The following is a 24,052-nucleotide window of genomic DNA, read 5'->3' on the forward strand; positions in this document are numbered from 1 at the left end:
TCTTTGGCCCCTTGAGTGTGGCTCTTCCACAAAATACCGACTTCTGCGCATGGGCCACGAAGTTTCAATCGCACTGTACGTGCGCGCCCGCACGTGGTATTTTGTGGAAGAGCCACACTCAAGGGGCCAAAGAGCCGCATGTGGCTCACGAGCCACAGTTTGCCGACCACGGGCCTGGATGAACTCTATAAACTAGAGATAATGTAATTAATTACCCATTAAAATAATCCTTACAGCAATATTGACTTGTGTGTGAACATTACGACCAGTTATTGTTGTTCTGTAATGTAGTTCCCTTTCCTAATCTCCTTTTCATCAACAGGTTGTAAAGAGAGAGGACATCCAGCAGTTCTTTGAAGAGTTTCAGTCCAAAAAGAGAAGAAGGGTGGATGGGATGCAGTATTATTGCAGCTAGACTGGAGCACGGCGCCTTTTCAGCCAGGCGCCTTCTCAGCCAGGCGGTGGAAATGCCACTTACTGATCCAGGAATAAAAGAGGCATATTTCACATTTGCTCCTCTTCCATCCTCTCTTTGAAGAGGCCTCCTCTGACCTTGAGCTTCCTTCACTCTCCTTAACTGCAGTAGCCACAGTGTTTATGCTGATTTCACAACCAGCATTCTTTCTGACTCAGCTAAAAGCAACTCATTCCACAGACTTCAGCCCCCACCACACCCCCAGTCTATCCAGGGTTATTTGCTTATAAGTTTTAAGAAGTTTGATTTGGTTTTGAGAGAGTAAACTAGTTTCTTTTCTAATTTTTGTGGTCTTTAACTCCCGAATGTGTCTACTCTGCCACAGAGCTGTTGTCTTCCAGGACCTGCTTTGGGGGCATCTTCCTGCAGCTAGAACCTCTCTAGGTCCCCTCACCCCTGTGATCGTGGTGCCTTGGGTCAGAGCTTCCTCAAGCCTGGTCTGCTCCTTCTCCCACATCCCTGCTTTCTGAGGTTGGGTCACGGCTTACAAGGGGTCTCACAACTTGTTTCCTCTGGGCTCAGCCTCTGGAGTGGCCAGGATTGATGGTTTTGTGGCCTGTTATAGGCAGGGAGATTGGCTGATGGCAGGATTGAGGAAGCCAACCTTTGATAGGAATTTTACGAATAAATTTAAAGTGAAAATGTCATTCACAGTTCTGCTGGCACTAGCATGTTAGAATTTCAGAACTGTGGTGCTCACAGGGCTTCCTGGAGAAAACATGCCATACAGTAGTCCCTCTCCTGCTGCCTAGAAACCAGACCGGGCGCTACCCTGTGACATCTCGGTGGTTTACAAAGTCCTCTGGATTTCTTTATATTATCAGGGATATTCGTAAGCATATATTAAAAACAAACCTATTTTGATATTGTTCTGTTATGAAAATGTTATTAGAACCCTAATAAATTATTTCCCCCCTTAACTTGTGAAGGAAAAGATACTGGCTTAGCTTACTTGTGAGCAGGGCAGCGAGAGCCCTTTTGTGGGAGAGGCAGACTCCCTAGGCTGCGCGAATGATGAGCTTTATGTACGTAAGCGTTAATGCCCACAACTGGTTCCCTAATGACTAAGATCTTTTGAAGAACCTCAAGGAATGCTGTATAAAACCCGTATTGGAAGGGAGGTCCTTTCAGTTGGTTTGAAATCTCTTAAAAGCCCTTCAATCTATGGGGAAAACACCCTTTGGTAAACGGAGTTGCTTCCTCTGAAGCAGGGCTGGGGAACGTCTGGCCTGGGTCATATAAGGCCCATGGAAATCATTGGGTCTGGCCCTGCCAAGGCATTAGGGGTAAGCTAATTAAATGTTTGACCGAATATACCAGGCTAATATTTAAGTTGATAATTTTGTATGGCCTGTGAATAATGTTATAAATACCCAAATGGCCCTTGGCAGAAAAAAGGTTCCCCACCCCTGCTCTGGAGGAACAAGGTCTCTCCTGACAATAGATGACAAACTGAGTTATGTGATTACAAGCATTTGAGGCTTTGGGGCCACAAGTGTTTATTAATATCCCTTTGTGTGTTCAGCAGCCATGTAGATGAGTGTCCACTGATCCCTGGATGCGGTGAGTGAGAACTACGGAAAGTCAAGGCCTCAAAGAAATGATCCATCCCATGTTTCTCTGATCATACCCAATTACAGATCCTCATGAAGAGGGTGTGGAGCTGGAGGTCTTATGGCCACGGAGATGCTGTGTGCCCGGGGCTGGCCTTGGAGAAAAGGGTGAAAGGCTGGGTTGGAAAGCTCATAGTGTCTGAGTTTGTTTACAACCCCAGCTAGGGAACTCTTCCAAGTCAGGATTTCTGCGCCCCCTCTGCAAGGTTGCACAAGTAGTGGACCATTGTGGCCTGCAAGTTTATATCTTCTCAGATGTGTAACTACCAGAATGTTCCTCCTTCTGACAGGTCAGGACCAGGTCTGAGGTGACGCATTACATTGCAACACAGTACAAATCCCCCAGTGCCGAAGGGCTTGTTCTCTGAAAGGTACTGTTCCTCCTTTTACACTAACCAGAACACCTCCTTTTGTACCTGTTGTTCATAGCTAGTTTTCTTGAGTGCATTGGACCGTCTCTTCTCAGGGAGACGGATTTTGGCCAACATGTGGCAGTTAATGCATGTTTTATGCAAAGGACTATGATATTGTTGCTTTGAAGGAATTCCGGCATTGTATGTCCATTTTTGTAGAATTGTTACTGGACTTATAACTACATACCAAACTCCCAATCAGGTTTCTGTAAGATTAAATAAAACCAATTCAAAATAGTGGTTTTTCAGATTGTTTTTAGTTATTTAAATGTGCACAACCTCTCAGTGCCTCTTATAAGGAAATGAGTATACTTCCAAGAGCTATTCCTCCCCTGGGGTCCTGCTCAGGTAGGGGAGTGGTTCATTTCTATTTCATAAGGTGTGGCCTGGCCTGAGGTCCCTGACTTTACAACACCTGGAGAGAGCTGTCATAGTCCCTGTTGGGATCTAAATCAACAGCAGAACAAAGAAATGGGCTTGGGTTGTGAGTGATCTGTTTGTTCAGGTGCTACTGTGCAGGAGAGAGGGCTAGGAACCCACAGGGAAAACATGAGGCCCACCTAATGGTGGCCATTATTTCAACAGATGTGAAAACAAACCAAAAAGTCAATATAGAGGCCATCTTTGGCCTTCCCCCAGTTCTTGCTTCCTAGGAAAGTCAGACCAGTGGGCATCACCCCGTGAATTATGCTCAGGTGAGTGAAGGCTCCTTGCAGCCTTAGAGCTGCTTACGTACCTGAACCTGGAGTCACCAACTAGCTGTGGAACCTCACCTTCTTGGAGCCTCAGTTTTCACATCTGTAAAATGGGGATGGACAATTATATTCTTAGGGTCATTGTGGGTGGACAAAATGAGATCATGTGCACAAAAGCTTCCGGCTTGTGGCTGTGCTCAGCAAACCTTTGATGTACAAATGAGCACTCCCATTTGTGTATTTCACAAACGGTGTAGCACCCATCATGTGGCAGGCATTGGGCCAGGGTCCATAGTGGGGAGAACATAAACGACAGAACTGAACCAAGTCTTCCAGCATCTTTACTCCTCCAGGGTTTTCTAAATCTTCCAAGAAACATGAATTCTGCTCAGTCTCCCAAAGCAAGGCTGGGAACGGAGACCTACATTAAACTCATGCCCTTTCCCCTATCTGATGCCTTCTGCTCTCCCCACACCCAATCGTCAAGTCCTACAGATATTATGCCCTAATCATATTCATATTTGAAATCATCCTCTTGGTTCTCTGAGCTATTCGGGCTGTCCCCTGGAGAGCTGCCAGCCCCCTGCCTGATTTTCTGATCCACTCCTGCTCCTCTTCAATCGAGCAACAGACCATGCCAATTCGATTATATTTCGTCCCTGTTCAAAACCCCGTAGCAGCTTCCTGTTGCTGTTAGTAGCAACATCTTCTGAGGCCTGGCAAGGTGAGCCCAGACACCACGAAGCTTTCCCTAGTGCTCAGACAGCCTGCCTCAGCCTCCACCTCTTCCTGGAAACCTCCCCAGAATCCCTACTCGTCCAGTCACCCTGACTTCCTTTACCTGCATTTTGAAGTCTTCCCAATCCAAGAACCGGCCTTACCGCTGTAATTGTCTTTTCTTCCTTGAGATCCTAAAATTGCAATGGGTGGGACTGTGGCTGGCTTGGTTATTACTGTCACCTCAGGACCTAGCTGTGTCTGGCAGGTAGAAGTTGCTTATTTGATGTTTGCTGAACCAAAGGAATGCCTACCTCCACCCTGCACAGTATGTTCCCCCTGCCTGGGCCACCATACTTTCTAGGCTTATTAGCTGCGTGACCTTGGACAAGTTACTGGGTATCTGCTTCAGTTTTCTCATTTGTAAAATGGCACCAAAAATAGTATGTAATTCAGGAAGGATTAAAGAAAACAGTACCTAATTAAATGATTGAAGAAGAAAAGAGTGCACAGCACTGAAACCAGCATATTTCTCCTCATTCATTCCTGGGCCACCTCAAGCCAGCCTTCCCCTCAGCCATGATCACCAGATAATCAGAATATACTGTTCTGATTGTTTCCACGACAAAGTCATTTCCAAGTTTCTGAGACTAGGTATCCTATCTGTTTTGTCTGGGGCTCCAGATTCCTGGGAAGAGTAGATTCAAACATTCCCTCATGCACTAAGAAGAAATAAGGCCTAAGGTAGTGAGGGAAGCCAGCCTAAACTCTTCCAGGGGAAATCCACAAGTAAAGACATGAACGTTGACTTATTCGATTTTCTTTTTTAGGTTTTTAAGATGCTCACTCACAAAAACCTGATTTTTGTTTGATACTCCACAGTTAAACCTAAGATGGTTATAGGATTACCTTAGTGAAGCATGAAGGGCAAAATAAGATGGAACTTGTTAGTAGAATGATTAAATTTAAATAATAACTACTTTATAGCAATTAAAAAATGGAAATTAGAGAACCTTCTATTTTGCATATTTTTTTTTCAGAAACCGAGACTCTAGATCAGCAGTTCTCAACCTGTGAGTCGCGACCCCTTTGGCGGTCCAATGACCCTTTCACAGGGGTCGCCTAAGATCATCCTGCATATCAGATATTTACATTATGATTCATAACAGTAGCAACATTACAGTTATGAAGTAGCAACGAAAATAACTTTATGGTTGGGTCACAACATGAGGAACTGTATTTAAAGGGCCAGAAGGTTGAGAACCACTGGTCTAGATCATGACTCCATTTCCCTTTCAAATTGAAAAATATTAGTAAGCCTGAGTGTGAAAGAGAAAAAAAAGCTCAGATTCTGAGCCAGGTCTCTGACACCTGGAGGCCCGTGAATCTTGGGATCCGCCTGGTCTCTGACCCCAGCGCTTGGCACATTCCAGGTGCTGGGTCCACATGGTGGAATGTTGAGCTTCCTCTGGAGACTCCCATGCAAGTAACTTTTTGCTCAAATTTGTAAAATAAAATCTCTCAGAAGTGCCCCAATGAAAAAGTAGAAAATATAATGACCTTGATTCAAATGAAAATATATTTCCAAGAAAACAATAAAAAAAAGCCTCTGAATAATGGCAATCCTAGAAACAGAGGGGAAGTTTGTGAGAAAACTTCCCAATTTTACTCTAGAGGGTACAATCGCTTCTGGAATTGAGGACTGCAGGCCACATTGCTAAAACAGACTGCATCCAACTCAGCAGGTTCTATACAAGCCATTTATTTGAAATGCCAACTATATGTAGGATAAAGTCAGTGTTACATGCTTATCAGTAACAGTAGAAAAATAGAACCAGTGAAAACCTTTGTACAACGGTAATGATACTCAAAAGAGAGATGTATCGTTTTACAATGCTTCACACAGACAAATTCAAGTTTGGAGGTACCTAAATAAAAATACTATATATTTCCTTAAAAAACACTATGTACAATTGAAGCGTAAACAAGTTTTACAAAGTACTGGTTATGCAGGTTGTAGAAAACACTTGCATAGGACATGAAATCAGTTTAAGAAAAATTTCTGAGCCTTTAGCATTGAAGGCACTTGACTTTATACCAGTAACAGCACAACCACAAGAAATGCAGTGTTGTAGAAGTACTTCTGAAGTATAGATGCGGGACATAAACAGCAAGAAGTTCAAGAACCTTTACCTTTCAGCCACCCCATCGAAGAGCAGGATCCAGACCACCTGCTTACAGAACAGTCAGGTGCAGGGACATGACGAAGCTTCCAGAGCTCATCTCTGAGAGCTCACATAAACACACAAACACAAGAGGTTATTTTCAAGACACACACTTGCAAGTAATCTTTCTATAGAAACAGCCACAGCAATATAATATTTAGAATATGGAAGATTGACAGATGGTCAGAGTTTTCTGGAGGAAAAAATATCAAAGACCTGCCAATATAAGAATTACATAACAGCTATTGCAAATTTATCAGACAAAAAGACAGCTGAACATTCAGAAAACATTGCTCATTCAACAGTGCTGATGGAAAGCAGTAAAATACCTTTTAGTGTGTGATGGTAACTCTTTCAGTAAGGTTATCTGTAATGAGGTTTGAAAGTAAATTACTTAGTAGACGAAGTAAACCACTGCAGAATCGGGAATAGCACCCATCACTGCTGCTTTAATAGTAACTTTCAATAGAAAGAAGTGAATCAAATAATTTTTTAAAATTCAAACATTTCCCTTTGAGTTCAGTCCTAAGATATAAACATGAATGCCTTAGAAATGCAAAACAAATACCTTACAAGTGTTTCATGAAACATATTTCCTAAAAGGCAGATTAAACATTATGAAAATACATATTTTGCTGAGTAGTTACTGAGAAATGTTAGACCTTCTTCTCTAGAGATGGACACATGCAGGCCCTGCTGCCTCAAGGCTGTTCCCCTCACACTCCACACCATCACCTTAATTCAATGGACAAGTATTGCCCATTGCCAGAACTTGAACAACCAATCAAAAGAAACCCCAATAAAGGATAGCAATTATAATAAAAACAGAGTTCGAGGGAGCAAAACTGAGAATTAGATGAAGTTTCAGAGAGTTATACAAAAGGATTCAACAAAAGGACCTCGTTAAAAATCCATAAAGTCTAACTGGTTATCAAAATGTCAGAAGAGTTTAGGTCTAGGGACATACGCCTCAAAAACGCTGAGGGGGCAGGTGAAAAAGGGTATGGTATGTGGAAAATTCAAACGACCATTTTTCAGGAGTAATTTCGCCTTTCATGCTTTTTTCCCTTAGGAGTCACAGGTGACTTTGAACTTAAATTGTTCATCGAAATCACAAAACTAAAAAAAAAGACCAACAGCATCTTGAAGAAATGCCAATATTCTTTGTGATCCAGGAACAAAATAGTAGTTCTGTAACCTCCACAAAGTGGGCACCCAAAGTGGTGATTGTCTGACGGCCTGATTGTCGGGGCCTCGAGATAAGATCTGGTACTCTGCGATTTGGTTCTCACAAAATTTCTACACAGTAAAATGCCAGGTCCTGTGGCCAAATTTTACATTGTACATGTGTGTTTTTTCTGAGAGCAATCCTACTCAGACTTCACATTTATCTCAGTACAGCATTAAAATATTCTAATGCTTAGTAAGCATTAAAAAAGATTTAATAGATGGGTTCAAAAGCCAGAGGCACAGAGCTATTCAACCTACCTACCCTATTAAGCACACTTCACAAGACACACTGAAAGTCTAACACCTACCCGAGCACACACAACCACATCTGTTTATCTTCGCAAGTCACATCAGCTCACAATCCCATAGGTTAAAGTAAGTTTCTTTTTGTACACGTAGTTCAGCCAGGTAAGCTACTAAATTATTAAAAGCAAACTTCATAAATTAAACGAAACTATGAACAATGGCCACTTATTTTTATAATTACACTTCGGGGATATGAAATAATATTTAATAAATTTTCAGGAGAATAAATGTGTGACATCAATAGCTCTTGTCTAAGGTTGTTATTGTTTTTTTAAATTAAAAAACACAGATCAAGTTTTTTCCACCCAAATTAACTCTACTCACTCTTATTTGTAGTACCAGCACAGTAGCGTCTGAATTCAGAATATTTAAAACTACATCAAAGTAATTCATGTCAACACAAGATATAAACACACATTAAGGAATATAATGGAATTAATTTTAGCTTCTGAGAGACAGACTGAGATTGGCTTCAAAAGACACCATCATCTATTAGAGTCAAACCTCCTAAAAATGGAACAGTCAGTCCTGTTTTTCTGTCTTTAAAAAAGGGAGCCTCAAAGGCAATGCACAGCTGACCTTACAAATAGGTTAGTGTTAACTCTGGAGCTCAGTACGCAACCTCACAACGCGGGTGGACACACCAGCAGCAGCTAAGGAGTCGGGTAGCAGAACGAGAGGCAGCAGTGTACCGGTGTACACAGACATACCGATGTTTCCCATCTTTGAGACGACCTACTGTCAGGATTTTTTAAAAATGCCAGATTATTCCTGAGTGTACATCCACAGGGTAAAGTAGGAAAAGAATGTAAGAGAATCTACAGTTTTGGGAGGAATCAGAGTTGTTGACACCCAATAGAAACCTATTGACTTAAAAGTGCATGTAATTCATTTATGTGAGCTTGTAAAGGCTCCCTAGCCCTGCATAGTTTTAGAGTGAGTGTCAGTGATTCATAGTTTTATATATATGTATATATATATATATACACATACACAGAAAAGAGACTCCCAGACACACACTCCCCTGAGGGACTGTGCAGAAAGTCTCTTCTCTTCTAAGTGCTACGGCTGTGTGTATGTGTCTGTAAAAATACAAAGTGAAAGCTCGAATAATGTTGAAGTGATTTAAAAACTCAAATACTAATATATTTACATTGGAGAGTAAAAAAAAGTCCTTAGTTCACACATTGCCCTTCCAAGGGAGAAGATCTTAAAGATCCCATGTGCTCAGTGGTTCAGTAAAATCCCAAACCAGCATCCCTAGTGGAGTTCAAGTAGGACATGTAGTGTTTTCACTGAAAAAAAAAAAAAAAGTTTTTTCTCTTTTGGTAATGAAGCGTTATGCATTATACAATTTTTTTATAGGACACCAAAATTCAGACACACTTTAAAAAACATTTAAAAGAAAACATATGCTTACAAACACCAAATGACATCGTAAGACTGAAGCCCTTGTTTTTTGTTTTCCCACATAGAGCAAGACAACTGAAGGCAGCAAGCAGTCACTTCCCCATCAGCTGGAGAGTCGAGGACGCTGGAACCAGAAAGCCCGTGGTGCAGGCTGGAGGTTACTTCGCCATCTCCACGGCGTTAGGATTCTAAGAACTCAATCTCTTTAGAGTCTCATCTCGTGCCTCTAGTCCATGCTACCAGAATCTGCAGCGGCTCTGACGGCGTCTGCACTGTGAACACAGCAAGAGCTTTGCAGCCTGGGTACCAAAGGCTTTTCTCCTTCCTGTTCTCTAGTGAACTAGGAAACTCCAGGATCCTGACGGGACTCCCACTGAAGGAACGAAGACCAGCTCCCCAGACTTATTAAAAAAGAATGACAATAGATTTAAAGAGACTGAGCAGGAAGATTTCTGAACCAAAACAATTATTGAAAAGAGAGGAGCATTTTGATGTGCTGTTCTTTGGAATTTCTATAATTAAAAAATAAACACAGAACTATTTCATAAGAAAATACATCTTAGTGTGCAATCCAATGCACATGGAAATTGGTAGATGAATGGCAAAATGCAAAAAAGTATGAAAATACAGTCCTTTAAATGCGGCAATAAAGTTTAACATACTGATATAAAATCAATACAGATAAAATAAATGGACAAGTGCAAAAAATTCATCTGTAAAGAGAAAAAAAAGTGCCAGCTTGCTTGCTGTTAAAAATGCTTCCCCACACAATTGTTCAAACACAAAACAGACAGATGCAGCATTCAAAATAACCCTCTTAGCATGCCATGTCTAATAAACATGTATGTACAAAAACTGGAATAAAATAACTGAGTTATCAGCTGGCATCAATAAGCGGGTCTCGAAGTTGCTGGGTTACATAATAAAATGGGATGTTTCACATCTCAGGCACAGACGACATGGAGGTTGCTCTCAGAGGGCAGACTTTTTGTAAAGGAAGTCCGGTTTGCTTGGTGACCTCCTTCCTCTGCTTACTGAATCCTCCCTTTCCAAATCCACACTTCGCTGAGCTCCATGGCCCAGGGACTCGCTGTCAGCTAGTCTTCTACTGGATCTCTCTTCTGGAGCTTCAGAGCTACATGCAGGATGTGAAGGTCTGTTAGGAGTCAGCCCAAAAGTCAAGTCAGTTTCTACTGCTGTCCGCCCCCTGCCATGCGCCGGACCGCTGCCAGCATTTTCTGGGGTGGCCAGAGGAAAGTCTGACCGCTGGGGAGGTTGCTCAATGACATCGAGGTGTATTGGCTCATTCTTTTGTTTGTGTAGATTCCCATCAGGGGACAGCGGATAATCTCTCCTAGCTTCTTCCTGCTTTTTAGGAGAGGTCTGGCCAGGTAGGTAGGCTGACTTTAAGCCACTTGGTGGTGCTTTACTGTGGCTGTACAGGTCAGGACCCAAGTATCCACCTTGCGAAGGGGAAGGGGTGCGTCTGCCAGGAGCAGGAGTAGAAGGTCTGCAAGCAGTATTTGAGAAGTCATAGAAATCCGGATATTCCTGCTGATTTTCTCGAGCATCTGTCTTTTGCTCTAGTGTGTGTTTCTTTCGAGACGTGTGTATATGCCTCTGTGGGACACACGCCAGATGCTGGGGAGGCCCTGGTCCTACTTCAGAAACTGACTGGCTTGATTCTGTGTCTACAGCAAGCTCTGGAAGCCTCCTGTCCTTGAGTGACAATGTGGACACACCCATGGCAATATCTGGCATTAGGTCATTTAGCACAGGCTGTGTACACTGCGAACAGAGACAAAGAGGGGGAGGATGAAAGTACAGCCCAGGACTCCTTTGTGAAAATGATGTCTACTGATTTTGTTTCCTCATTATAAAATACATGCTTGTTTTTAAGAATGATAAAAATACAGACAACGAAAGGCAAAAAACAGTAATAATAACCCTAACCTTACCTGAGATAACCACTTAGCATTTTGAGGTATTTCACTTTTCTTTGCATATATATGTTATCACAAAATTTAGTGTATATATAATTCTGTCACCAAATTTTCTTTGAGATTACTATTTAAATTACTGTGTAATATTCCATTGTGCTGATGACTTATCAAATCATTCTCCCACTGTTGGACATTAAAGTTGTTTCCAATTTTTCATTATTACAATTAAAACTATAATGAACATACAAATAAATGACCTTTAAGGGGAGTTTTTTAAAAATTGAATTAGGATGACATTGGTTAATAAAATTATGTAAGTTTCAGGTATACAATCCTGCAATACATCATCTGTATATTGTATCATGTGTTCACCACCCTTCTATCACCATTTATCCCCCTTTACCCTCCTCTACATCCCCCTCCCCACCCCAAGGGAACTTGGTGTATCAAACATGACCAACCTTTATTATTTCTCCTTGGGGGGAGGGTAGGGGTGGGGGTTGAGGGGCACAGCAGGGGGAGTGGGTAGAAGGGTAGAAGGTGAGGAAAGATCACAACGTGACCCAAGGTGTACACTAGTCCCTAGGTTCCAAAAAGCCCTATTTTAATGAAGACTTCCTGAATTAATACACGTGTCTTTTGTTTCTCTCTCTATTGAATGCTAGTGACAGTGTGAGACTGAGCAGGACGAGTTAAAAAGTCATTACTGGGTGTTTTTTTCAAATTCAACCTCTAATGCAGTGTGTAAAACTAAGCAAAGACTTCTTGCTGGATTCACCAGCTAATGCTGGTGACTGTGGTTCCCAAATGAGGGCTCTGACGGCAGCTTGGAAGGCAAAGGCAGGCACAGGACTGCTTTCCTTAATGGGAAGTCTGCTACACTTTTCCCGATGGGATGCTCCCTGCCCCCTCAAGGCATTTGGTGGAATAGCTGATTCTACAGAATACAAGTTAGGGACAGACTCTAGACATGTGCTTGAATAGAGCACTATGAAACTGGCAAAACGTAGCCATTTATGTTGCCCAACAACCCCACCCCTTCCCAAAGGAAAAGAAAGATAAGGCAGGCACTCGACTACACCTACCAGCCTCTCCTCTCTGTCCTTTCTCACTCCCCACACTCTCTTTTTCATTCCACTCAAGTCTATGTTTTCAGCTTGTCAGTAACACTTCTGGGCATTGCTGAATTCCAGTAGGGCCCTTAAGAGGGACTTGCTTCTAATAGTCCAGAAACTTTCATTTTTGAGGTAAGTTCCTGGGGTGTTCACTTACCACTTGTTTCTCAGATGCTATTGCTGTGGAGGTGGTAGTGGTGGTGGCGGCAGCGGCGGCAGCAGCAGCTACTGTCTGTCTCCCCAGTCCTGTGGTGTTGGTACAATCAGGTGCTGGGGCTTTAACACCTGGCAGATAGACTGGAGGGGGGCCGGCTTTAGGAGCCGTTCTGGAGTGAAACAGTGAATGATTACAGGGATAAGAAAATGAACGTGAAGGATGCTGACTGGGAGGTCTTTGCTTCCAGCCTGCTTTGAGTTGGTTATGGATGGGAGTAGCTGGGGGATGGTATGGAGGTGGTGGAGGGGGCAAGGGTGGATGGAAGGCCACAAAAGAGTCTAGATCTGTAAACATGGTTTCTGCAGTGGGGGTGCTGTTAACACGACATCTCCCAGACTGTCTCAGTGTCAAGAGCGGACTTTCATCCCCAAAACGTTCATCAGGAAAGAACTTGTGAGGATTCTAAGAAAGATTAAAGAGAAAAAAAGAGATTAGCAGATTTCATAGATGAAAATTCACAGGCTGAGAGACTTAAGTGAGGACCTAAGAAAACCACATTCTGCAGAGTAAGAGGCGTAACATATTTTTCTAGGCCACAAGCTTCCAGGAAAAAATTACCTGAGTAGTACAAAAGGAGAGAGTGCAGCCTCTGTAGCCTAGCACGCACACAGCCATCAAAAAGAGCTGCTTCACTGATTATTCCAGTAAGCAGGCCAGTAATCTCATGAAAGATCACCTCTACATATAAACAGGTAATATGCAAATTAGCCGGGCATCACAACCGGCTCAAGGAGGCTGCATCACGACCGCTCAGCAGGAGCTGCGTGTGCAGATGGGTGGGAGGGGACTGCGTGCCGCACCCAGCCCCAGCGGACACACACACACCAGGGGTGGGGCGTGCTCTGAGCTTCGACACACATCCCAGGGGTTGGAGCGTGCTCCGAGCAGCCGCACGGTGTGGCTTGGAGCACGCCCCCACCCCAGCAGACATACACACACCAGGGGTGGGGGCGTACTCTGAGCAGCTGCTCGGAGCACGCCCCTAGTGGGTGGCGGCAGCAGCCAGAGCAAAGCAGCCCAGGTCCTGGGTGCCGGAGGGAAACTGGTGCCAGCAGCCAAGGGAAGGCAGGCCTATTCTTGCACGAATCTTCGTGCATCGGGCCTCTATAATAAAAGCCTAAGCGACCGTTACAGCGGAACAACCAGAACAACCAGTCACTATGATGCGCACTGACCACCAGGGGGCAGACGCTCAACGCAGGAGCTGCCCCCTGGTGGTCAGAGCCCTCCCACAGGGGGAGCACTGTGGTGAGCACAGTGGTGGTGGTGGAAGCCTCTCCTGCCTCCATGGCAGCGCTAAGCAGCAGTGAGCTGAGCGGTAAGGAGCAGCGAACATCAGGTAGTAAGGAGCAAGGGCTCCCAAACTGCGAAAGGGATGTCTGACTGCCAGCTTAGGCCCACTTCCCACAGGCCGGGCTGAGGGACCTCATCCCCGCAGTGCACAAATTTCGTGCACCAGGCCTCTAGTGTGATGATAATAATAATAATTAAAAAAAAAACAAGAGGAAATAAACCCTAATTCAAATATGTCTTTACTAAAAAAATAAAATGACCAAGGTGAGGATCCTGCTAGAACTTTCTGACAATGCATGTGCACTCTCAGGCTGAAATAAAAACTACAAAATACTACTCCTAATTATACAGGGATAATGTTTTGATAAACATTATCAGGGAATACTTAAATTATAAAACTTTTATGTTATTTAAGATATAAAATTAAGGTATGATTTAGAACGGCAAAGAAAGAGAAATGAATATAAATTAAGACTCTCTTTGTGGGGGATGGAAGCCATAACAAATAATGAAAATCAAGAATCTATAAATGGCCTGCTATCTTGCCTAAGAACACCATACCGGGTTCCCTTCTGAAGACTCAGGGTAAAGGGGTTTGGAGTCTAGGGCAAGAAAACAATTCACTTGATCAGATGAAATTAAGTCTTATTTTAAGTTCTGACTTAGTGGCCCTAAGCAGACTACAGTAGTCTCCCCTTTTCAGGTTTCACTTTCCAGTTTCAGTTATCCTTAGTAAACCAAGGTCCAAAAAGATTACAAAAAAAATTCCAGAAACAAATGACATGCAAGTTTTAAGTTGTGAGCCATCCTGAGTGGAATGATGGAATCTTGCATTATCTCCCCCGCTCTCCCGGCCCTGCCTGGGATGTGAATCATCCTTTTGTCCAGCGTCTCCACGCTGTATGTACAAGAAGATATTTTGAGAGAAAGCAATTCACATAACTTATATTACAGTATTGTATATTGTTATAATTATTCTATTTTATTATTATTGTTTTAAACTCTTACTGTGCCTAACTTTATCATAGCAATGTATATGTATAGGAAAAAACATAGTATATATAGGGTTTGCTTGGTTCTATCCGCGGTTTTAGGCATCCACTGGGGGTTTTTGGAATGTATCCCCTGTGGGTAAGGATGCAGGGGGAGAGGGGAAGAGTTTTTCCTGCTAGTTAAACAACTCATTTCTTGATTCCAGTGCTTATAGGTTTGAACCATCATAAAAACATTTCTTATAATAAGGGGGAGGAGAGGGAAAACCGGCATCTGGGAGAACTCTAAGTACGAGAGTGGTCAAAACCTGAGTCTAGTGACCAAACTGGAGAGGGAGAGCAGTGGAGGGCCAGAATCTGCTACTTGGTCTTTCATTTCTGTTGGACATATGCACCACAAACTTTTGGCAGTCACCATTTATATGTTTACTGCATATGAGACAAGTTGCTTTATAATAATGCACCTCTTATCTTCACAACAATCCACATGACACACAAGGAAACTGATGCTCAGAGTGGTTAAGTAACTGCTCCAATTAACTGGTAGGTAAGCAGCAGAGCCATGATATGACCCAGTTCTCACTCCAGAGCCTGTGCTCCCTGCACGCTTCCACACTGCCTCTCAAGGTTAGCTAACGCACTGGGGGGAGTGAAAAGCACGGATCAGGAAGAAGACTCGTCTGTGAGAGCTCCTGCCACATCTACAATACCGCCTGAGTAAGGAATGACCCAGGCTCCTTATCTGAAACAGCGTAATGAGTTCCGCACCTGCAAGAGCTCTGCAGCAGCATCGGCAAGACCAAACTCTCTCAGTACTCGGATCTGGATTTCATAGCTGACCGTGGCGCCTTCCCCACAGTTCAGTGCATAAGCTCTCTGCACCTGCTCGGTGTGTCGGAGCTCCTGCAGACGTCTGACCATGTCTTTCAAAATGAGGAGACGAGGAACTGGAAGAAGGAAAACCGTTTGTAGACAAATACCTGAGCTACACAAAAGACCACCCATTGGCACAAGAAAAACAGCATGTGTTTTGTATCAGAATCTTCTTATACATTTTTGATAATATTTTAATTTTCTGGCAACTTCGTACTGTATATATTTTTAATTTTTAAAAATTTATTTATTGATTTTAGAGAGGGAGTGAGGGAGAAAGGAGGAGAGAGAGAGAAACATCAATTTGTTGTTCCACTTATTTATGCATTCAGTGGTTGATATCTGTATGTGCCCTGACTGGAAAATGAACCCACAACTTTGGCATATGGGGACAACACTCTAGCCAACTGAGTTACCCAGACAGGCCTACTTCTAATTATTTTTTATGGTTTTACAATTTCACTGTACCAAACAGCATCTGAACTATATTAGTTCACAGTCTAATACAATTTTACTTAAAATGCTCTTTTGAGTATCAGGGTATTTCCTATCAGGATATTTCCTAAGTTTTTTTTGTTGTTAATCCTCACCTGAGAATCTCCCCCAACAGTTTTAGAGAATGGAAGGGACAGAGGGAGGGAAGAGAGGGAGAGGGAAAGACGAAGAGAGGGAGAGAGAGAAACATCGATTGGCTGCTTCCTGCACGCGTCCTGATGGGGGCTGGGGATCAAACCAGCAACCCAGGTGTATACTCTTGACCGGGAATCGAACCCAAGACCCTTGGCGGCAGGGAGGGGTGGTCAATGCTCCAACCACTGAGCAACACAGGCCAGGGCTATTTCCTGTTTTAAAAATGTATTTACTTTTATTCATATAACTCTTTTTTTAAAAAATATATATTTTATTGATTTTTTACAGAGAGGAAGGGAGAGGAATAGAGAGTTAGAAACATCGATGGTAGAGAAACATCGATCAGCTGCCTCCTGCACACCTCCCACTGGGGATGTGCCCGCAACCAAGGTACATGCCCTTGACCAGAATCGAACCTGGGACCTTTTAGTCCAAAGGCCGACACTCTATCCACTGAGTCAAACCAGTTAGGGCTTCATATAACTCTTGAGTCCTGACTATGCACTAGGGATTGGGCTCAAGTATTAGGGTGCACAGAACAAAGACGTGTTCCCTGTCCTCTAAGAACTCTGACTTTAGTGAAGTAAACCAAGTAAACCAGTAGAGTACAGGGCCACAAATGGTCATGGAGAGAACTATGCAAAGGATACTGAAGGGATTTGGAGGAAGGGACCCTCAACCTGGACTGGAGGCAGGCAGGAAAGGCTGCCTAGACAAGGTGACCCCTGAGTGTAGTCATGAAGAATGAGAGAAAACCAGGCAGGCAAAGAATATGGAGTGAAGGCTTTCCGAGCAGAAGGACCAGGCATGTGTAAAACATGCAAATGAGAGACAGTGCGGCCCAAGGAGTTGGCATGCTAGAACTCAGGATTCCAAAGTGCAGGCAAGAAGAGTATTAAGAAGGAGGGCTAGAAAGATGGGTGGGGCAGATCATGAATGACCCTGCATGACCCTGCATGTCACAATAAGGGATTTGAATTGTATCTTGTGTAGAATGACAGGATCAGATCTGTAATGAGGTTAAGTGCACTCTGAGAGTAGTGTCAACCAGGAGTTGGCAAACTAGGGTCTGTAGGCTACATCAAGCTTGTTGGCTTTTTGTAAATGAAGTTTTACTGGCACACAGCCACACCCATCTGTTTAGGTATTATGGCTGCTTTTGGCCTACAACATCAGAGTTGAACAGAGTTGAGTAGCTGTGACAGAAACTGCATAACCCACAAGCCTATAATATTTACCATGTGGCATTTCAGAGAAAAACTTTGCCGAGCCCTGGTGTAAAGTCCAGAAGGGGAGTGAGTGAGGTTAGAGGCAGGAACACGGGTTAGGAACATGGAATAAGGCTGCAGCAGAGGAAACAAGGTCCATAGACATTATGAGCCAAACTGACTATTATTTAAAGTTCCTGCTTTGTGCCAGGCAAACCCCTAAGCATATTACTCGTGGTACTTGCTTATGTGTTCACAATAATCCTAGAAGGAGATAACCCCATTTTACAGATAAGGAAATTAATGAGTAGGGAAGCAGATAGCGTATCCAAAGTGATATAAACAAAGTGGCAGAGCCAGGATAAGAGCCAATAAGCTAGATAGCCTTTCATTAGAGCAGTGGTTCTCAACTTCCTAATGCCGCGACCCTTTAATACAGTTCCTCATGTTGTGGTGACCCCCAACCATAAAATTATTTTCGTTGCTACTTCATAACTGTAATTTTGCTACTGTTATGAATTGTAATGTAAATATCTGATATGCAGGATGTATTTAGGCGACCCCTGTGAAATGAATGACCCTGCATGACCCTGCATGTCACAATAAGGGATTTGAATTGTATCAAATCCCTGTGAAAGGGTCGTTCGAACCCCAAAGGGGTCGAGACCCACAGGTTGAGAACCACTGCATTAGAGTATGGTGAGCAAGTTAGAATCAGGATAACACCAGAATAGGGTTAAACAACAGAAAATAGTTAAACAAAAGACAAGTCTTATTTTTCTGAGCATATTTAATTGTGAATACGTTTGGGCTTTTGAGATTCAGTTCTAAGATTAAATTATGTTGTTATGTTCAAGTATTAACTCAAGTTGATAAAAGTTACGAAAGTTTCAAAATCTGCACAAATCAGCTACAGAAATATTTCTCTTCATACTGTAATCCAATGTATACTTTAAATCAGCGGTTCTCAACCTGTGGGTCGCGACCCCTTGGCGGTGGAACGACCCTTTCACAGGGGTCACCTAAGACCAGGGGTCCTCAAACTTTTTAAACAGGGGGCCAGTTCACTGTCCCTCAGACAGTTGGAGGGCTGGACTATAGTTTAAAAAAAACTATGAACAAATTCCTATGCACACTGCACATATCTTATTTTGAAGTAAAATAACAAAATGGGAACAAATACAATATTTGTATTTGCATGTGGCCCGCGGACCGTAGTTTGAGGACCCCTGCCTAAGACCATCCTGCATATCAGATATTTACATTACGATTCATAACAGTAGAAACATTACAGTTATGAAGTAGCAATGAAAATAATTTTATGTTTGGGTCACAACATGAGGAACTGTATTTAAAGGGCCAGAAGGTTGAGAACCACTGCTTTAAATAAACATGTAGTGGACAAAACTGAAAAGGTAACCACAGATCAGATGTGGTTCAATTACAAGTTGTCACTATGGCCCTAGCTGGTTTGGCTGAGTGGATAGAGCAGCCTGTGAACTGAAGGGGCCTGGGTTTGATTCCAGTCAAGGGATTATATTTATTATATGGTTTCCAATAGGGGGTGCAGGAGGCACCCGATCAATGATTCTCTTTCATCATTTTTTGTTCTCTCTCTCCCTTCCTCTCTGAAATCAATAAAACACACACACACACACACACACACATATATATATATTTTGTTGTCATTATGGCCAGGCTGATGTGGCTCAGTGGGTGAGTGTCAACCCAGTAACCAAGAGGTCACAGTTCGATTCCTGGTTCCTGGTCAGGACACAAGCCCAGTTTCAGGTTTGACCCCCAGTAAGGGGTGTGCAGGAAACAGCTGATTAATGATGTCTCTATCCCTCTCCCTTTCTCTAAAACAAACAATCAATACAACCATTAAAAAAAAAGTTGTATTATGTCTTTTATTTATCCTTAATTGAAACTGACATTTGCAAACAGAAAACAAATGGTGCCATTTCCAATAATGCTATAGTTTGATGGTTTTTAATAAATCTTGCAATAGTAACTGGCAAGAGTTATAAATTCCTTACCCCATCTGCACTGTTGATTTCCTTATATTAGAAAATGACATTAGGGCCCTTTGGTTAAAATAAACATTAACTGATGTTCAGAAGTTTTTGGACATTGACAGTTACACCTCTACCTATGGCCACTTTCCTCAGAGTTGTATGACATAAGCCTACACTACAATAAAATTCACAGACCAGATCTTGGGAAACTGGATCTTCAGTAAACCAATGGTGATCACATTTCTGGGAGACATAAGCAGACTCAAAGATACAAGTTTATAATGCTATCCCCAATGGGGTTTATAATGTGAAAAATACCCTATGTTGATGAACTATCTAAATTCCTGTAAATCAGTGGTCTCAGGAGTAGGTGGTCTTGCCCCACAGTGTGCATTTGGCAATATCTAGAAACAGAAAAATGTTTCCTAAGGCTTACAAAGGGATGTGTGTACATGTGTGCTACTGGCATCTAGGGAGCCCAGGGTAGGGATGCTGCCAAACACCCCACAATGCACAGGACAGCCCCACAACAAAGAATTATCCAGCCCTAACTGTCAAGAGGACCAAGGCTGAGAAACCCTGGGTGAAACTGAAAACTGTATATACCTATTACTATAAAATAAAATTCAAAACAAAAAATTTAGCTTATAAGTATGTATTCTTTCTTTTTTTAAACCCTCACCCGAGGACATTTTTTCCATTGATTTTTTGAGAGACAAGGGAAGGAGGAAAGGGGGGAGGGGGGGGAGAGAAAGAGAGAGAGAGAGGAAGAGAGAGAGAGAAAGAGAGAGAGAGAGAGAGAGAGAGAGAGAGAGGGAGGGAGGGAGGGAGGGAGACACTGACATGAGAGAGACACACTGAGTGGTTGGCTGCCTCCTACAGGTGCCCGGACAGGAACTGGGGATGAACCTGCAACCGAGGTACGTGCCCTTGGCTGGAATTGAACCTGCAACCTTTGGGTCTGAGGGCTGCTGCTCTAACCGCTGAGTCAAACCAGCCAGGGCAGCATTTATACTTTGAAGAGAACAATGCATACCAGGTATTGGACCAGGAGAGAATTACCACATGCAAAAGGATTACAAAAAGATCAGATTATCCTATAAAATAAAAGGATAGTATGCAAATTGTCCCCTCAACTGGGAGGTTGTCTGGGAGTTGAACCAGGGGGCGGGGCCGGCCAGGGGAAGGGAGGGAGTATCTGGCCAGCAGCCAGCAGCCACTAGGGACCCTACCAGTGCACAAGTTTTGTGCACTGGGCCTCTAGTTTAAGTATAAATGCCTAAAACACATTACAGCCTTACCTGGAATCTCATTGGCTACCACCGAAGGAGGGCTTGATTGGTTACTGCTGATCTGCTGGTGGCTGATCATGTGACAGCACTGTGGTACGGCATTATTGACCATGTAAAGTGTGTCTGGCACATTGGACATTCTAACCATTCGTAAACGCACAAGATCTGTTTGTTCCACCATCATCTCATCTAGCACTGACTGAAAGAACAATTCAGTATTAATAGGATTAGTAAACCCTTCATCTCTGTTAAATAACATTTGGAGATATATTATTACTTTCATCATATAAAAAGGGAATTACTTCATTGCTTCCAGTGTATGAAGTTTATAATTAGTGGTGAAAGGAGAAAGTACCCCTACCTCTTTAATTTTTAAATGATCTTTTGGAGTATCTTTGGAAAAAAAAATAACCACTTCTGAAAAGTTTCCTTTCAATTGAAGTATTTAAAATTTACAGGAAGGATATAAAATTAATCAGAAGTAAATTACACATAAAGTTACTATAAAGAAAACATGTATACATGGGCTAAACATCAGATAAAAAAAAAAGCCCTGGCTCATTGGCTCAATTGGCTGGGCGTTGTCCTGTGCACCAAAAAGGTTGCTGATTCCCAGTCAGGGCACATGCCTGGGTTTTGGGTTTGATCCCCCGTAGGGGCGTGCAGGAGGCAGCTGATCAATGTTCTGCTCTCCCATCAATGTTTTTTTCTCCCTTTCCCTTCCTTTCTCTCTAAAAATCAATTTTTCAAAAGTGCTCAAAAGACAAAATATTAAGAACTGATATTAATTGAATAGGTCTAGCCTTGGCTGGTTTGGCTCTGTGGATAGAGAATCAGCCTGCGGACTGAAGGGTCCCAGGTTCGATTCCGGTCAAGGCACATGCCGGGGTAGCGGGCTCAATTCCCAGTAGGGGGTGTGCAGGAGGCAGCCGATCAATGATTCTCTCTCATCATTGATGTTTTTGTCTCTCTCTCCCTTTTCCTTCCACTCTGAAATCAATGAAAATATATTTAAAAAATAAATTGAATAGGTCTATAAATAAACCCAGTTGTTAAAAATCAGTTTTAGATTAATCTACTTCACTAAACCGATCAAAATGATATAAATATAAACATTTTCTACTTTTATTGGGGCAATTATCTACTTATGTATGGGTACAGCCATCTGAAAAACAGAAGTTCCAGGAGGACTAGTGATGAACTTACTTTTTCAGACAAAGCAGAATGGAGGGTAGGTCTAGTTTATTACAGACCATTTATCCCCAGACTCAACCTTTTGTAAAGGCCTCAGTTGCTTCAGGGAATCTGAGTACTGAATTTACTTTAAAAAGACCAGGCACAACCATTCTGCTTTTTCTCTCTGTTTTAGAATTATTTGAAATGTCAATCAGTCGAACAAAATAAACTCACAAATCCTTTCATGTATCTTAAACTAGGAACTCAGATAATAAAAACAAGATAAATAATTCTATATCCAAACACACACTGTTTTGCCTCTTACTTTATTTCATAAAGCTTAATGGTGATTTCTGACTTTCAAAGACTAGCTGTTTCTCAAAAGGCCACTCCAAAATTCTTCTGGCTGAATACATCTAATAAAAATTACAGTATTTCATTTTTACATTACCATATTTTCTAGAAGAATTGTTATAATAGTCATAATGCCAACTATTTGCTTAATAGACCTGAAATGTTTTCTTAGTATGTGCTCTTATTATAAACTAAACACAAATTCCAGCAGTCAGCTGGAATGTGTTACAGAAATGTGTTACAAGAAATGATGGCAATTCTTTACTTTATGAAGGAAGACACAGTGTGTGCAATCTTCTTGCAGGACATTTTCCCATGCTGAAGATCACAAAATACTGACAACCATTTCAATAAAAAAACAAAAACCTTTCAAGTTAACATTTTACAAGAAAACTAAAATGAGAAAAATGTAAAATGCAGTTTAACATGACCTAAATTATAAAAATATGCTTGATAATTAAACATTTCAGGAAAGTATTCTACTGAGCAGTCAAACTAGAATTTATGTTTACTTTCTGATTACTGGACATATAGGCCATTTCCAAATATTTATATAATGCCACAATAAATACTTTGTGCTTACAGTTTATAATACAGTGATCTAATGTCTGAAAATCTTTTTCATTACCTTTGCTTCCTCCACATAGGGAGAGAAGAGTCGAGGACGAACATATATTCCAGCATTTTTTTGCCGTAACCAGGCATTTGACTTTCCACCTTCTGATGTAGGAAGCATATCTGATGGAGGAGTACTAATCAAGCCTCTTTTCATCTTGAAAAAAATTATTTTTTATAAAGGTATTTGTGTAGCACTACAATACTAACATAAAAATAATTATACCTACAAATCAAAATGTTCAAACTACCATTTGTATAAAAATTTAGGAATGTATGTAAAATTTAAAAATACTTCAAATGTTTAATAATATTTAAAGGACTTGGAAATAAAAGGTAGTATAATTTCCCATTTTTTTCTCTAAACAGAGGAATGAGGTTTTTAAAACAAGAGCTGTATTAATTAAAAAATGTAACGAGTTGAACTTTCAAAATTCTTAATGAAACCAATTATTATTTTTTTCCTTGCTCATCTAGGAACTGATTCCATCCCCAACTCAGTTCCCTCCCCCCAAGACAAATCAAGAACTAGAGAGCTAGTATCTACAGTACAAGGATATAGGCAGTTGTACATGGTGCTTAAGGTTTGGCTCAAACCTTAACTCCCCATTTAACAACCTTGTGACCGTGACATCTCCTTTTACCTGGGCCTCACTTTAAGGGCTCCTAGATGGCCCTGGAGATGGGACACCACACAACTAACTGTGGTAGCCCTGCTGTTTCCTCATCTATGCCAGGAGAATATAAAACAAGTACCCACAGCACATAAAGTGGCTGTGAGGATAAAATGGGTTTGGTATAGTGCTTAGAACTTCCGGTTGACAGCTATTATTAGCAAACTTTTCCTGGGTGGGGACTTATGTGATAGCCATGGAATTAAGAGTATCAATATATTTTTTCTCAGTCTACTAAACCAAAGTTCTAAAATATTTTTCTAAGTTAAATTCAGGATACAAAGCGGTTTGAGTCTCGGATTTTAAACAAGACCAAACACTGTTTCTACAATCTTATTCTTGTTAAACATTAATAAATGTCTAATTGCTGCATTAAAATTATTTTTAACTAATAAAATTAGCAGTAGGTGGTATTTAGAGAAAAAACTCCTAACTCTAACCTATTACAACTATAATAATGTTGCTATATTTCCTTTTTTCAAATGAATTTTAACGTAACTGCATTCTAGAATACATAAAATACACATTTTATATCCTTCTTTCTAAAATTATATTCCATTATCAGCAT

The 24,052-nt window shown here is 41.8% G+C and overlaps 2 protein-coding genes and 1 long non-coding RNA gene across 9 annotated transcripts in view; 2 read left to right on the forward strand and 1 right to left on the reverse strand.

The window, feature by feature from the left end:
* UBR7 (ubiquitin protein ligase E3 component n-recognin 7 (putative)) overlaps positions 1–2,738 on the forward strand; it is a 15,539-nt gene extending 12,801 nt beyond the window's left edge. The window contains 1 exon segment of the mRNA XM_006110104.3: positions 323–2,738. Within this exon segment, the coding sequence (XP_006110166.1) occupies positions 323–415 (93 nt within the window). The 3' untranslated portion in view covers positions 416–2,738.
* Positions 2,739–4,093: 1,355 nt separating this feature from the next.
* Positions 4,094–9,804, forward strand: LOC111828271. The gene is made up of 2 exons (XR_002832082.1): positions 4,094–4,567; positions 9,150–9,804. It is a non-coding gene; the product is annotated as an uncharacterized LOC111828271 (long non-coding RNA).
* The window catches only part of BTBD7 (BTB domain containing 7), an 81,360-nt gene continuing 62,967 nt past the window's right edge, over positions 5,660–24,052 (reverse strand). For 4 of the 7 annotated variants that reach the window (XM_014465930.2, XM_023764084.1, XM_023764085.1 and 1 more), the window contains 5 exons: positions 22,824–22,967; positions 20,675–20,864; positions 15,413–15,591; positions 12,300–12,761; positions 9,835–10,872 (listed from right to left, as the gene is read on the reverse strand). In XM_014465930.2, the coding sequence (XP_014321416.1) occupies positions 10,057–10,872; positions 12,300–12,761; positions 15,413–15,591; positions 20,675–20,864; positions 22,824–22,967 (1,791 nt within the window). In that variant the 3' untranslated portion in view covers positions 9,835–10,056. Of the gene's footprint in view, positions 10,873–12,299; positions 12,762–15,412; positions 15,592–20,674; positions 20,865–22,823; positions 22,968–24,052 lie in introns of all 7 variants that reach the window. The other 3 variants (XM_006100508.3, XM_014465932.2, XM_014465931.2) reach the window with 3 other exon arrangements.

The sequence above is a fragment of the Myotis lucifugus genome, unplaced genomic scaffold (genome assembly GCF_000147115.1).
Source record: "Myotis lucifugus unplaced genomic scaffold, Myoluc2.0 scaffold_316, whole genome shotgun sequence".
Lineage (NCBI taxonomy): Eukaryota > Metazoa > Chordata > Mammalia > Chiroptera > Vespertilionidae > Myotis > Myotis lucifugus.